The 16739-nt window shown below is 44.0% G+C and overlaps 1 protein-coding gene across 2 annotated transcripts in view; it reads right to left on the bottom strand.

The window, feature by feature from the left end:
* DYNC2I1 (dynein 2 intermediate chain 1) overlaps positions 1-16110 on the bottom strand; it is a 57363-nt gene extending 41253 nt beyond the window's left edge. Inside the window, exons 1-5 of one of the 2 annotated variants that reach the window (XM_044294033.1) lie at positions 15973-16110; positions 10190-10243; positions 7799-8156; positions 6087-6163; positions 2823-3122 (exon numbers count right to left, since the gene is read on the bottom strand). In XM_044294033.1, the coding sequence (XP_044149968.1) occupies positions 2823-3122; positions 6087-6163; positions 7799-8156; positions 10190-10243; positions 15973-15987 (804 nt within the window). In that variant the 5' untranslated portion in view covers positions 15988-16110. The remainder of the gene's footprint in view (positions 1-2822; positions 3123-6086; positions 6164-7798; positions 8157-10189; positions 10244-15972) is intronic. The other variant, XM_044294034.1, reaches the window with a different exon arrangement.
* Positions 16111-16739: the final 629 nt, after the last annotated feature.

Raw genomic sequence — 16739 nt, 5'->3', positions numbered from 1 at the left:
TCAATGGGTTCACAAAAAATGAGGACAGCACACACCGTATGCTGTCTGCTTCCATATGTCCGTTCCATAGTCCCGCAAAAAAGAAAGAACATGTAATAATCTTGTCCGTTGGATCCGCAAAAAAAACAGATCGGCGTTTAGCGGACCACAAAATACATATGGTCGTGTGAATGCACCCTATAGTGAAGTATAACACCACTACTAATAAACTGGGTCATTTTCTATCACAGGACAGCACATACAAGATGACTGTTTTAAGGCTGAGGCTGCACTATAATAGGACTTTGCCTGAAATGGTTCACAAAAAAATAAAAAAAATGACACTGTACCTCAGAATGGCAATTCTGCTAAAAGCCCCTTTTCCATGAAGCCTGGAGATAAACTGTTACTACTATTATTTAGAATATGGTTTATCCTCCATTTAGGTTTGAAGAACGATTATGCATTACACAATGGAATATAATCAATTGCCTACAATTCCTTTAAAACAGGAAGGGGTCAAGCTGCAGGTGCTGGAAATACCACTGGTCGATCAAACACAGGAGTCGGGGGTTCGTCCTGGTGACAGGTTTCATTGGAGCACCACAGGCAAGGCTGATACACTGTGGTATGCTTAGGCCTCTTTCACACGGGCGTCATGTTTTTGGCCCGGATAAGATGCGGGTGCGTCGCGGGAAAATGCACGATTTTTCCGCGCGAGTGCAAAACATTGTAATCCGATTTGCACGCGCGTGAGAAAAATCGTCATGTTTGGTACCTAAACCCGAACTTCTTCACAGAAGTTAGGGTTTGGGATCGGTGTTGTGTAGATTGTATTATTTTCCCTTATAACATGGTTATAAGGGAAAATAATAGCATTCTGAATACAGAATGCATAGTTCAATAGGGCTGGAGGGGTAAAAAAATTAAAAATAATTTAACTCGCCTTAATCCACTTGTTCGTGCAGCCGACATCTCTTCTGTCTTCATCTGTGAGGAAAAAGAACCTGTGGTGACGTCACAGCGCTCATCACATGGTCCATCACATGATCTTTTACCATGGTGAAGGATCATGTGACGGACCATGTGATGAACGTAGTGATGTCACCACAGGTCCTTTTCCTGTGCACAGCAAAGATGAAGACAGAAGAAAAGCCGGCTGTGCGAACAAGGTGAGTTCAATAATTATTTTTTTTTTTTGTAACCCCTCCAGCAGCCCTATTGTACTATGCATTCTGTATTAAGAATGCTATTATTTTCCCTTATAACCATGTTATAAGGGAAAATAATAATAATCGGGTCCCTATCCCGATAGTCTCCTAGCAACCTAGCACTTGCTTGCGGATGCTTGCGATTTTCATGCAGCCCCATTCACTTCTATGGGGCCTGCGTTGCGTGGAAAACGCACAAAGAGGAGCATTCTGCGATTTTCACGCAACGCACAAGTGATGCGTGAAAATCACTGCACATGTGTACAGCCCCATAGAAATAAATGGGTCCGGATTCAGTGCGGGTGCAATGCGCTCACCTCAAGCATCGCACCCGCGTGGAAATCTCGCCCGTGTGAAAGGGGCCTTAGTGCAGGGCCTAAGGATATATTCACACAACCTTTTTCAGAACCAATTAAAGACTATGGGGCTATTCACATGGCCATTTTTTTTAAAGGGTTTCTGTCACCAGATTTAACCCTATTAAGCTAGCTGACACTTTATCTATGCCCCAGTTACACCAGAAATCTAATTTGTATAATATGCTAATTAGCCTCTAGGAGCAGGGGGGAGTTGTTCCTGCTCCTAGAGGCTCCGTTCTCCCACCTTTGTCGCTTCCCTCCAAGTCCTGATTGACAGGGCCAGGCAGCGCTCGCATCGGTCTGCCAGCCATGTGCTCTGGTGAAATCTCACGCCGTTCAGCAGATGTGAGGGAAAGACGCTCTCAGGCTCCCAGCTTCCTCACCGCGTCGGCGTGAGATTTCACCAGAGCACAAGGCTGGCAGACGGATGTGAGCGCTGCAGGACCCTGTCAATCAGGACTTGGAGGGAGGCGACAAAGGTGGGAGAACAGGGGCTCTAGGAGCAGGAACAACAAACCCCCCCCCCCCCCCCCCCCCCCCCGCTCCTAGAGGCTAATTAGCATATTATACAAGTTAGATTTCTGGCATAACGGGGGCATAGATAAAAGTAGGAATAGGCTAGATAGATTTAGCTGACATTATCACATCGCCAGTGTCAGCTAGCTTAATAGGGTTAGATCTGGTAACAGAAACCCTTTAAAGCCAGTGAAAAGCGTCGGGCAAAAAATAGGTCTTCTTATTTTTATCCTTTTTATTGCTAGACAGACTCCATTAAAATCAACCAGAACTGGGGGACATTATTATTCCCAGGACATTAGTATAGGAGCCACTATTCATACTGGTGGCCATTTTCCATACTGGGGGGCCCAATGGAGACACGGCATCACACGGGGATTCTCTCTTTGGTATTGTTTTTATTCCTGTGTCACACTCCTCCCCCTCGGACCCTACACTTTTCATTCCACAGTGTATCAGTTTTGTGTAGAGTGTTCCTTTAACTTTGAAGAAAAAGCTTGATAAGACTGTAGAGCTGCTTCTAGGTGCAAATTGGGTTTAAACTGCCCATCACTCTGTTTTCCTTAAGGCAACTTAAGAAACTGCTGAAAGAAATGAACATACGTAAAAAGAAGGACAACTCATGATGTATAATCACTGAATGTAAGATCAGTGACCAGCAAATAAAAAAAATGGTCAGATGTCTGTCCGTCTACCTTGACTATAATAAGACATACAGAACATCAGTGAAGTGGATGAATGTCTTGCGGTCCTTTACCTCATGTGCACGTGTTCTGCGGTCCTTTTTATCTCTGCGTCTTTGTTCCTTATCGTCATCATGTGAATAACCTTCCCTAGAAGGTTTTTCCATTGCTCTGTCTGAATATGCTGCAGAATCTTTTGCAGGCCTTTGGTCTGAATGTGTCCCCCTCTCTCTTTTGCTGTGACTCCTCTTCTCTCGGTCAGAGGTCTCTCTAGGTTTCCGGTCACTACTACTTCTTTCCCGGGCTGCCTCTTGACTATTAAACTCCTCACTTTGTTTGCGGTGTCTTAGGCTCTGATCTTCACGCTCTTCAGTCTTGAATAAAACAATCATCACATGATTACATATTGAATGGATCAGTCCTTGACCTCAGAAATTGCCCTTTAACCCTTTCCCGACTAGCGCCGTACTAGTACTGAGCTGGCCGGGTCTTTAAAGATGGCGCCCACTCCTGAGCGGAGCGGGTGCCATAGCCGCGGGTGGCCTGCTGTTTCTTATAGCAGACACCCGCGGCTAATGTCTGCAACTGGCAGTAACGCAGATCGCGGATATTTAACCCCTCAGATGCCGTGGTCAATCCTCACCATGGCATCTGAGCACGTAAAAGCGCGCGCTTCCGGTGATTCTCTGGCTCCCTGTGCGGCAGCCCCTGTCTTTATGAATGACAGGAGGCTGCTGCATAGTATTTTCTATGGAATGAATTGGAATCTATGAGAATAGCATTCAGATGATTGCATGTTATAGTTCCCTATGGGAACTATAAAAAAAAACTGTGTAAAAATAAATAATTAAAGGGTTTCTACCACTTCGGTGTCACATATTTAGCTGTCAGACACTAGCGATCCGCTAGTGTCTGCTCTGCCCAACCATCCTAATATAATTGCTTTTGGGGCAGCCGTTTTGCTAAAAAAAGAACTTTTATTAATATGCTAATGAGCCTCTAGGTGCTATGGGGGCGTCATTAGCACCTAGAGGCTCCGTCTACCTTCAGAAACTGCCGCCGCCCAGCGCGTCCCTCCAGCCCGCCCATCTCTTCCTGAATGCGATCCTCCTTGTGAGCGCCTGTATTCGGCGCATGCGCAGTGAATGTCTGACAGCTTCCCTGCTCAGACATCTCCACTGCGCCTGTTCCTCGGAGCACTATGGCGTCATCGCGCAGGCGCAGTGGAGATGTCTGAGCAAGGAAGCGGTCAGACATTCACTGCGCATGCGCAGAATACATACGCTCACAAGGAGGATCGCATTCAGGAAGAGATGGGCGGGCTGGAGGGACGCGCTCGGCGGCGGCAGTTTCTGAAGGTAGACGGAGCATCTAGGTGCTAATGACGCCCCCATAGCACCTAGAGGCTCATTAGCATATTAATAAAAGTTCTTTTTTTAGCAAAACGGCTGCCCCAAAAGCAATTATATTAGGATGGTTGGCCAGAGCAGACACTAGCGGATCGCTAGTGTCTGACAGCTAAATATGTGACACCGAAGTGGTAGAAACCCTTTAAAGTAATTAAAAATAAAAAAAATAAAAAATTCTAATCACCTCCCTTTTCCCAAAATAAAAATAAAAGAACTAAAAAAAATTACACATCATGGGTGTCGCAATGTGCGAAAACGCCCATAGTATAAAATAAAAAAATATATATTTCCCATACGGCAAACAGCAAAAATGAAAAAAGCGGCAAAATTGCTGATTCGCTGTTTTTGGACGCCGTTTTTCAAAACACAAGAAAAACTATACATATATGGTATCGCTAGATTCGTACTGACCTGTAGAATAAAAGTAACTGGTCAGTTTTATCGCACATCGAACCTCGTAAATAAAAAAACAACGTAAAACTGTGGTGGAATTGCATTATTTTTTTAAATTTCACCCCATTTGGAATTTTTTTCCCACTTCCCACTACATCTTATGCAATATTAAAAGGTGGCGTTGTAAAGTACAACTTTTCCTGCAAAAAACAAGCCATCATATGGCTATGTGAACACACAAATAAAAAAGTTATGGCTCTGGGAAGGCAGGGAGCGCAAAACAAAAACGCAAAAAAAAAAAACTCCAGGGTAGAAAGGGTTAAAGATCAGATAACATTAGGCGAGTTGTCTTCTATGAACAATCTCTATTTGTCACGGTAATAAACTGATGACAGGGTGGCCTCCCAGAGATCGGCTGTAATCTGCTGGAAACCTCTACTGCACCACAGGGCACAATTCCTGCTCAGATCAATGGGATGCCAGTACTTCATGGACTTTACAAGTCCTCCAAAGCCAGAGACGCTCTTTATAGATATTCCCCACTTTGGCTAGTAAGAGTCCAAAACTGGGGAACCTGGTCTATTAGCATTGTGTACCCATTACTATTTTTGTCCTGCACAGCAGCACCCTGGTCACTCGCTGCGGAGGGGAACTGTATCACAGCACCATCCAATTGAATGGAGTCGACAGCAGTTCCCTGGACAGTCAGGTGGCTGGGAATGTCACCAAGCAAATTGCTATTACTTTATAAGATAGAAATTACTGTCACCAATAACAAGAACAGGGGTCCCACGTCTCTGAATAGAGCGTCAGCGTGCTCCATTCCTACATTCTCTATAGGACTGCCAGAAACAAAGAGCGCTCCACACAGCATCAGCGGCCTGATAGAAATGATGGAGCAGCAGAATGCACGGTCCGGCTGCTGCTCAACTTATACGAGGGCCTGGAACACCCATTCTTGTGATCAGTGGGGATCCCAGCACTCAAACCCCCACTATTCAGATACCTACTTCCTATTTTGTAAATAGGGGAAATGTTTGTATTGTGGGACAACCCCTTTAAGGCTACTTTCACACTGGCGTTTTGGTTTCCGTTTGTGAGATCCGTTCAGGGCTCTCACTAGCGGTCCAAAACGGATCAGTTTTGCCCTATTGCATTATTAATGGAAAAGGATCCGCTCAGAATGCATCAGTTTGCCTTCATTCCGTCTCCATTCCGCTTTGGAGGTGGACACCAAAACAGATCCGTTCTGACACACAATGTAAGTCAATGGGGACGGATCCGTTTTCTATGACACAATAGAAAACGGATACGTCCTCCATTGACTTTCAATGGTGTTCAAGACGGATCCGTCTTGGCTACGTTAAAGATAATACAAACGGATCCGCACCAAACGCGAGTGTGAAAGTAGCCTAAGAATGGTACATTATGAAGAAATAAAATTACCAGTCATCTGGTATCAGACCACCAACACAAAGAAACACATTTCTTACTGAGAATTTTCAATTCTTACACAACTAAATGTGAAAAGATTACCTCCCGATTTCTCCCTTCCTTTCCTCGTCGCTCTACATGTCGTCTTTCTCGATCCTCACTTCTGTGTTTGCTTTTGTCTAAGATTGAAGCATTAGGAATTAAAATTAACCACATATAAGCATGAACACTATTATTTGATACCGGTCTAAAGAGATGTATTAAATGTTTTAAAAGGGATTGCAAGAAATGCAGATGGAATTTCACTAAGGGGAGTCATGGCTTAAATTGAGTAATGTTGTTTTTATTGTTTTTGTACTTATTTTCTGTTACATCATGACTTATACTCCAGAGCTGTATTCAAATTTCTGCAACTTGTCCTTGGCGGGCACAAATTAGATCCACCCTGTTGTCAAACATGTGAACTAATAGCTCCTCTCTAAAGGTGAATTCACACACGGCAGGAATATCTATTCCCTACATCAGAACGGGGTGGATGCCCACACATTTATGCATTTAGGTAAACAGGAGAGCTGTAGAACTTTCTGCGACAAGTCTATACCCTAACTCTATGGGTACTTGCACATGGTACCGATGGTATGGATTTTGCAAGGTTTTTCCGTGCAGATTCTTGTGAGCAAAAAAACACAGCGAAATACAGTACAGTGATCCCTCAAGTTCCAATATTAATTGGTTTCAGGCCGACCATTGTATGTTGAAACCATTGTAAGTTGAGTAATCGGTTCCAAAGCCCCAAAATGTCATCCAAGATGAGAGAAAATTAAGAAAAATAACCAGATAACTAAGGTAGATCCTTACATATACCAGCCAGAAACAGCTGATGAATAGCAACTATGGCTACTTTCACACTGCCATTTCTGGGTCCGCTTGTGAGATCCGTTTCAGGGCTCTCACAAGCGGACAAAAATGGATCAGTTCAGCCCCAATGCATTTTGAATGGATAAGGATCCGTTCAGAATGCATAATTTTGGTTCCGTTCAGCCTCCATTGCGCTCTGGATGCGGACACCAAAACAGCAGCGTTTTGATGTCCGCCTGACGATGCGGAGCCAAACTGAACCGTCCTGACTTACAATGTAAGTCAATGAGCACGGATCCGTTTTCACTGACACAATATGGTGCAATTAAAAACAGATCCGCCTCCCATTGACTATCAATGTAAGTCCAAACGGATCCGTTTGCCTTATCATTGTTCATGGTAATGCAAACAGATCCGTTCTGAACGGATACAATCTTTAGCATTATAGGTGCGGAACCGTCTGTGCAAATACCAGACGGATCCGCACGTAACGCAGGTGTGAAAGTAGCCTAATACAACTGTTTTACCAGAGAAGTGACCTTGATTGGTTGGATCTGAGACATTGTATGTTGAGGCCCAGAAAAGACCACAGTATGCTGAAAATACTGTATCCTGAGGCCATTGGATCTTGAGGGATCACTGTACCAGCAAAGTGTATGGCATTAGACAAATCTCATGTAGACTTTGCTTTTTAATTCTATGCGGAAATTGACCTTCCCTACGGATTTTGAAATCTACAGCATGTCGATTCTTTGTGCGATTTTTGGCGCAGACTTCACCCTTTTCATTAGAAAGGTGGGATCTGAGAAAAATCTGCAAGTGACACAAGTGGTTTTTGGTGCGGAAACGCACAGAATTCCACACCAAAAAACGTGCAGAATTTCTGTTTTGAAATGGGTACTCCTGTGCAGGCACCCTATGACTGTTTTTTGAGAGAGTCCAATAATGTCACTTACCAAGACTGTCTCTCATCTTCCTTTCCTCTCTACCCAGGTCAGATGTTCCATATTCCTTAACTGGTTTCTCCCCGCTGTCCATTTTGTCCCTTGTTCTCTCCCTGTCCTTGGTTCTGTGCCTTTCAGATACATGATGCTTGTCCTTGTCTCTTTCTCTCGTTTTTTCCGTCTCTCTTCGGGGCTCTCGACCATCACCCCTCTCTCTCTCAGCACGTCTGTCTCTCTCCGAATACTTTGCATGCTCTCTTTCATCTACCCCTTCTTCAAGCTTATGTCGCCGTCGTGCGAGTTCATCTTTTTCTTCCTCTCGGTGAGGTCTTCTTTCCTTATGTCTCCTATCATTGTCAGATTGCATTGACTAAATAAGGAGTCCAAAATTAGTAAAAAATAAGCATTATTACACTGGAGGAATTATCTGAAAAAAAACATGAAATATGTCTACAGTAAATAGCTTCTGAACAGGCGCTTTAATCTGCAATGATAGATACATTTTATTCGTAATGCTGCAAATATTCACTTTAAAATCCTGCAGTCGGCGCACACACAAGATACCTGTTGGTCAAACTCTCATTTGTCTCTTTATTTGACTCTTTATCTCTCCCGATCCCCCCACAGACAGGCCCACATTAACCAACGTATGTCAGAAGCACAAGCAGCAGGACCTCTTGCAATTTCTCCTTGTAGCTGGACCATGCATTTAAGGGATTTCCTAGGACTTATTTATTGATCATCTGTCCTGGGTAGGTGATCAATATCAGGTTGGTGTCGGGGGTCTGACTCCCAGCACCTCAGCCGACCGTCCGTTTTCACAAGCTGTGGCGCCAGAACCAGACCCCCAAACTACTCATCGCCATACTCTGTGCAGTGGCTATGCCTTAATGGCTATACACTTGAACAGGAGCAGCGCTGCAGTAAGCAGGCATGGCCATTACACAGTGTATGGAGGTGTGAAGCTCCGGCACCACTGCTTGTATAAACAGCAGATCAGTGGGGGTCCCACCAGTCTAATACCAATGACTTAGGGTACTTTCACACAAATACATTGAAATGCTGGATCCGTCTCTCCAGTGTCATCCGGAAAAACGGATCTGTCATTTATTTTTTTCACATTTTTTGCGGTCTGAGCATGCGCAGACCGCAATGCCGGATCCGTTTGCCGGAACACTTGGGGCCGGATCCGGCATTAATGCATGTCAATGGGAAAAAATGCAGTGTTCCGGAATTTTGTAGCATGCTGCGGTATTATCTCCGTCCTGAAAAGGCAAAAAGACTGAACTGAAGACGTCCTGATGCATCCTGAACGGATTACTCTCCATGCAGAATGCATTAAGATAAAACGGATCTGTTCTTTTCCGGTATTGAGCCCCTAGGACGGAACTATATGCCGGAAAAGAATAACGCTAGTGTGAAAGTACCGTTATCCTGATAATAGACCATCAATAATTAAGTTATGGGTAACCCCTTTAATGGATGGCAGCAGGTTCAACTACAAGAAGTGTATGCTACTACAAAGTTGTTGCTTATTAAGCAAATCCTGGAAACCCTCTTTAAGAGACCCTCTGCTTTAAAATTTTGAGTCTGTATACATCCGATTACATTTCTAAGGGTGGGTTCACATCAAGTTTTATGCCTTCGTTTAACGTATATGTTAGAAAGAAAAAAAAAGGATACAATAACGCAGCCACGCTCTTGTATCCTACAGAGCCCGGTAAAAGAAAAAAAATAAAGTATACTTTTTTTTTTTTTAATTAAACTCTATGGTGAACGGATGCAACTGTATGGCATCAGTTTGAGGCATCCATTTAACATATACGTTTCTTCAATACGTTAAGAAGATGGGAAAAACGTGCCCACCCTAAGCTACTGTGTTCCAGTCATCGAAGGGAAATTTTTACAACTTTGTGGCATTTGCAAATGAAAAGGGTACGGGTTAGAAGTCATGTAAGTGATTTTTTTAATGATTTGTTCATTGTAGGGATAAGAAATGGTTAAACTGTTCTTCAGTTTTTTATTTTAAGATGATAGAAGCCAGTTTCAGAGCCATGGTCCCCCCGTCCCCCGTCCCCCCCCCCCCCCGTAGGTGTCTTCTGCCTATATGAGACTTGCCTTCCAGCAACAACCTGTCAGATAGCAGACTAACAGACTGATGGCCTTGTGAAGCCTGGAATCCTTCTCACCTCGTATTATGTATGACAATTTTATAAGTAAAATGTAGTTCTCTGCTGTCTCCTAGGTTACGGCAAATCGTACCGCTCTGCGCTTCACCGGTGGCCGTTTGGTTTTTAGTTTGCATGCAGGAACCCTCCAGGGAGTATAAAACCTGCAGCCGACCAGAACATTTGGCAGAAAACAATCCAAGGATAATCGTAATGTGCAGAAAACAAATGTCACCTTTAGGTGTTTCTTCAGCTCCTCTGTCGTCCAGGTGTCCTCTTTGGATTTATGCTACAAAATATACAAAAACACAGTAACTTGAGATACAGAACAACTTGCAAATCACTACTGCATTTACACGACCAGATGACACCCGTGTTGCAACCTTTTTTTTTTATTGCCTACCCAAAACGGACAAGAATACGATCTGTTCCATCTTTTTTTGTGATTGTGGGGCTGTGAAACAGACATAGGGACGTGGACAGCAGGTGGTGTGCTGTCCACATTTTTTGCAGCCCGATTGAAATTATCAGGTCTGCATCTGATCCACAAAAAATGCGGATCGCGTGTGGAGCAAAAATACGGTTGTCTGAATGGGGCCTAATACTGAAAAACAAAGACATTGAAGAAAGTGCAAAATAAAAGTCATTTCACCCTAAAATCAAAAGGTTACTGCACTTTTAGTAAACTTTTGATATACCATAAGGACATATCAAAAATTTTGATTGGCGGGGGTCTGAGCGCTGAAACCTCCACTGACCTCTCAAATGAGGGGAGAGAAGCGCTCACTTAGTGCACTCTTCTCGCTACAGAGGATGGAAGCAGAACAGGCCCATAGACTACTGAGTCCGTCTCGCTCCCGTCTTATAATATATATTTTTTTATCACTGTAATCTTTAGCCTGATCACTTGTACCATAGACTGCAATAGAATACTATTGTAGTCTATGGTATTTTTATAGGCTGCCTGTCAAGCTGTGCCTCAGGCAGCTTACTATGGCAGGCCTGGGAACTTTCACACGGTGCAGACTGTCATTGAAACTGAGTGGTGCCCCCTGCGATTTCACCACTGAGGCTCCGACTCCCTCTCCCGCTCTCTAACTGCTCCGATGTTGTCCATATTGACCATGGCATCTTAGGTTTTATTTCATTCTACCTCAGAGGTTTTTTTTACTTTTCGTTTTCGTTTTTTCACTCCCCCCTTCTTAGAGCCATAATTTTTTATTTTTCTGTTCACATAGTCATATGAGGGCTTGTTTTTTTGCGGAACAAGTCCAATGCCACCATTGGAAAGGTGGTGGAATTGGAAAAAAAACTAAAATTTGCCACAGTTTTACAGTTGTTGTTTTTTTACAGCATTTATTATGCAGGTAAAACTGACTTCATTGTCCAGTTCAGTACGAATCCGACGATACCACATATGTATACTTTCCTTTCGTTTTGATGCTAAAAAAAAAAAGAATAAAAAAAACTTGAAATTTTTATGATTTTATGTCATTTTCTGACCCCTACAACTTTTTTCTAGTTATGTGTGCGGAGCTCTATGAGGACTCATTTTTTGTGGGGCGGCCTGTACTTCTAATTTGAGACCATTCTGGGGTGTGTATAACTTTTTATTTAATTTTTGTGGGAGGAGAAGCGACCAAAAAATGGTAAATTGGCCATTTTGTCCCTTTTTTCGTTTTACCTTTTTCCGTATGGGATTAATAATTTTATATTTTGATAGTTTACGCAGGCAACAATCCCCATTTTGTTTATTTTTATTTTTTGTAAAAACTTTATACTTTTTTTTGTTTACACTTTATTATAGTTACCATAGCGAACTACAACAATCATTCATTTGGTTTCTATCATCATAGACTCCAATGCACTAGCATTGGACTCTATGATGATTTTACTACTTTCCTATAGAGCCCTATTACAGCAAGGGGCTTCATATGAAAGACTGTGCAGCAGCCTCCTGTCATTCTCTATGACAGGGTATGCCGCAAACAAGCTCTGGCTCCTCCGATTGACACACGGGGGAACTGGAGCATATCCGGAAGCACGCGCTTTTGGTTTCTAGCACGCTCAGAAGCCTTAGTCAGGTTTGACCGCGGCACCTGAGGGGTTAAATGTCCACGTTCGGTATTACTGCCGGTTGCGAACATTAGCCACGGATGTCTGCTGTAACAACAGAGCGGAGTGGGTGCCATATTTAAAGACACAACATGTGACATACTATAATGTAACATGTTGGGAAGGGGTTAAATGACCCACTCGCGATCATTGCAGCCAGGTGTCTGCTGTACTATAGAGCCGAAGCGCTCCATACACAGCCTTAACGCAAATGATGTACATGTACATCATTTTGCCTTAAAGTGGTTGTGCAAGAACTTACCTGCTTGCCAGCGCTGGCTCCCTGTTCCTTCTCCTCTCTATCGCAAGCCAGGAGGAGAAGGAGCTGGGACCCTGCGCCGGAAAGCAGCTTTCCTTTATCGAATGGGCAGCGGTGGAGGATTGCTAAAGCCCTAGACCACCATTCTTGCAAAACTCCTTTAAAAGGGATTTTTCGGTAATAATGAATTTTTAGCAAGTTTTAGCAAGTTCCTGCAGAAGATTCAGGCCTCATGCACACGGCCGTGCCGTTTTTTGCAGTCCGCAAACCGCGGATCCGCAAAAAAACAGAAGCTGTCCGTGTTGCCTTCCGCAATTTGCAATATAAATGCCTATTCTTGTCCGCAAAGCGCGGACAAGAATAGGACATGTTATATTTTTTTTAACTGAGCCACGAATGTGGACAGCACACAGAGTGCTGTCCGCATCTTTTGCGGCCCCATTGAAGTGAATGGGTCCGCATCCGAGCCGCAAAAACGGCGGCTCAGATGCGGACCCAAACAACGGCCGTGTGCATGAGGCCTCATACTTACCTGCTTCCCACCACTCCAGTCCTCCTCGCTGCCTCCCTCTTCCAGTCACCGGCCCTTTACATCTGGTCACATGCACTGCTCCAGCCAATGACTGGCCTCAGAGTCTGCAAACCACACTCCCAACAATAGAATTGGCTATTCTCGTTCGCAATGCGGACCAAAATAGGACATGCTCTATGATTTGCGGAAAGTCTGTGTGCTGTCAATTTTTTATTTATTTTTTGCAGACCTATAGAAACTAAAGGGTCTGTGAGCTATCTGCAAAAAAAAGCAGCTAGCATACGAATAGAAAATACCTTTGTGTGCATGACGCCTAACAGTAAACTAAAGACAAAAGGAGTCAATTCTGTTGCTAAACCAAAGATTGGTGCAAACATTAATCCCTTTGCAAAGTGCAAAGATTGTGGCGTCATGGTCATGGCCCTGAAGAGACCTGGGGGATTGAACTGCAATTCTTATTTTGGCCAGCAGGCGGCAGGCCAACATAAGAAATGAGCAATTCTGTACAAATAATGGATCAAAAAAAAATCCATGATTGTTCAGAATAAAAAAAAAGGGGATTTTGTTTGCTCAATTACGAGATTCTAAATCATTAAAAATAAATATATATATATATATATATATATATATATATATATATATATATATATAAGTTTAAATCAGCCCCCTTTCCGTAGAATAAAAAAATAAATACAGAAATATAAAAAAATATAAACAACATGGGAATCACCCTGACTAAAAAGGCCCGTACTATTAAAATATAAAAAAAATCAATACGGCGAATGGCGTAACGGAAAAAAGGGTCAAAATGGCTAATTTGCAATTTTTTTATTGCTTCTCTTACCCAAATTTTTTTAATAAAATGTGATCAAAAAGTCACACACGCTCCAAAATGGTATCAATAGAAACACAGATTGTCCTGCAAAATATGAGCCCCCACACAGCGCAGTAGATATAACTATAAAAAAAGTTTTGGGGGTCAGAATTGTTACACCTTTTAGACATAAAAACCTATACAAGGGGTATCGTTGTAATCAGACTGACCCAGAGAATAAAGGGCACAGGTCAGTTTTGCCACAAACGGAACGCCATGGGAACAAAACCCATAAAATGATGGGGGCATTGCGTTTTTTTTGTTTTGCTTTCAATTCTACCCCATTTGGATTTTTTTCCCCCGCTTCCTACTAACACTGTATGCCATAAGGTGGTGGCAATGGAAAGTACAACCTCATATGGTTATGTGAACGGAAAAATAAAAATGTTATGGCTCAAGGAAGACAGGGAAGAAAAATGAAAATGCGAAAACAAAAAAAACCTCCGGTATCTTAAGGGTTAAAAAAGGCCTACACAGCAAATACTCTTGGGTCCTCTCCATGTATTTCTACCCCTGATAAATATGACAGGACGCAGGCTATTCGGTGCCATCTGCCAGCATCAGGCGGATAAGCCGCACACAGCGCGGTAATCTCCCTCTATACTCCCTGGCATTTACCAAACAGGCCGGACACAAACCACCCAGCACATGAATGTGAAGGCAGGTACTCAAAAGCAGCATTTATTGACTGGAGATTTGTGACCTTGGGTTCAAAACGTGGATTTCTGTACCCTAAAAATCATTTTCTAATGGCTAAAAATAAAATGACTTACACGGTATCTACCTTTATCATTCTGCGCTGTCACAATGCTGTTACTGGGACCCCCCTCTGAGCGTAATACAGTACCAGCTAAGTTAAAGGGGTTGTCTCATCTCGCCGTTTCCACATCTAGATGGAACCAAGCGGCGGCACTAGCCGGCCGGGCTTACAGAAACAGCCGAGCAGACCGGCACTCCGCTATTTCCGTAGGTCCCATTATGGTGCCTAGGAGGTACGAAAAGTGCACAGTAGGACGAGCTACAGCGTCTGTAACCCCTGGAGCACCGGCCCGCTCCTCCGCTGTTTCCATATGCCCGGTCACCAGGACGGAATCCGTTCATAACGGATGCAGACGGTTGTATTATCATGACGGAAGCGTTTTTGCTGATCCATGCCGGATCCAGCAAAAAGCAGATGTGAACGTAGCCTGAACTATCAGATGGAAACGGCTCAAACAGATGCCACTGATGCATACTGATGTACAGGATCCATTTTTGTCTTTATTTTTCACTCCGTAGTGTTTCCGTGGGTCTCCGCTTCGTGCCTCCGCTCCGCAAAAGATAGGACATGTCCTAGCCGTCGCCGTATCTTGCAGATTGCGGAGCCATTCAAGTCAATGGGTCGGCATCTGCAGCACAGAGTGCGCATGCACACAGCCAGTGCCCGTATATTGCGGACCCACAACATGGGTACGGAGCGTTTACGTTTGTCTGAATGAGCCCTTCAGGTAGCTTTAGATGGAACAGCGTTCCTTCCCGACAGTCGGCTGCTCGCTCAGTGGAGGTGAAGCATTGCATTTACATGCCCCGATCACCTCCACAGTATGAGAACGAGGGGTCACTATTGCGATCGCTCGTCCTCGTACAGCTGCATTGCTTCTGGGCGGCAGATCGCGGTTTAGACCGCAGAAACGATGGTTGATGTGCCTGCAGAAATGACAGCAATCGGCTGCATCTTTACACGGACAGATTGTCGGGAACGGTCATTCCCAATAATCTGCCGGAATATCCGGCCGTGTAAATCCGCCACTAGGCTGAGGTCGCACATGTGCAGTTCGTTTATGTGCTAAAAAAGAAAAGAAATGTAGAATCTGCTTCAAAATTTGAACTTTGGATATGGATTTGGCACAGAATTTGTACCAATACGTCAAAAAGCACAGCGTGTAAATTGCCCTGACTGGTAGAGAGGGGGTCTCAGGCTCGAGACCCTCCTTTATCTATGACCTTCATACAGATACAAGTGTTTGCCCGTATATAAATCTGTCCCCAGCCGCTGCGGCCATACATGCTATATGTACAGGATGCCAGCCTATGGGCTGAGTACCTCTCATATAACACCTTCCTAAGGACTGAGCCATGCAGCAACACCTCTCACACTGTGACCCTGTGGCGCCCCCTGTTGTAGAACTACAAGCCATGCTAATACATGCAGTGCACATACAGTCAGGTATATTAGTTACAATCAGTTTTATACGTCACCTTTTCTGGCTGCATGGCCCCAGGACAGTCTTTAAGACCATGCAACTCTCAGCTCTCACTCCAGCTCACACCGTTACCAAGCAAAGCACTCCGTTCTGTTGACTAGATAGGCCGGCGCCATGACACCCAGGGTCCTAGTCACTGCGCATGCGCCCAGGCAGCTTCACCATGGCAACGGCGGCGTCAAGTCTACTTGGCAACTGGGGCCGGGGAGCGCTGTGAACGAGCTGCTCAGCGCGCATGCGTATTAAGCGCCGTTTGTATACAGCGTTATTCCAAGTGTGAGATGTGGTGTTTTAGTTTTTGTGTGTGGGGGAGAAAAGACCCAAAACCACTTTTTAATTCATACCAATATGCTTGTCATATACAGCGACAGCCATATCTTATCCAATGATCAGGAATTTTTTTGAGGAATTTAAAAAATGAGTTAACCCCTTAAAGGGGTTGCCCAGAATTAACTCATTTTTTAAATTCCTCAAAAAAATTCCTAGGCTTTCTGCAGCAGTCCCATAGAGAATGAATGGAGCACCAGGGAGCATGCACAACCTGCAGCTTCATCAGGAAGTGGGTATGGGACCCCCATTCCTGTGATTGGTGGGGGTCCCAGCGGTCAGACACGCACTGATCAATTACTTTTTCCCTATCCAGTGGCTAGGGAATCATTTTTACTACCTAGGCAGGGCTCCATAGGAAGTATCGTTGTGGTAGCCTTGGATCTTTCAGAGGAACTGAGGCTACCACAAGGAATGAACAGCTCCCTGATCACT

This window comes from Bufo gargarizans, chromosome 5, assembly GCF_014858855.1.
Source record: "Bufo gargarizans isolate SCDJY-AF-19 chromosome 5, ASM1485885v1, whole genome shotgun sequence".
NCBI lineage: Eukaryota > Metazoa > Chordata > Amphibia > Anura > Bufonidae > Bufo > Bufo gargarizans.
This window is presented reverse-complemented; position numbering and strand designations above follow the sequence as displayed.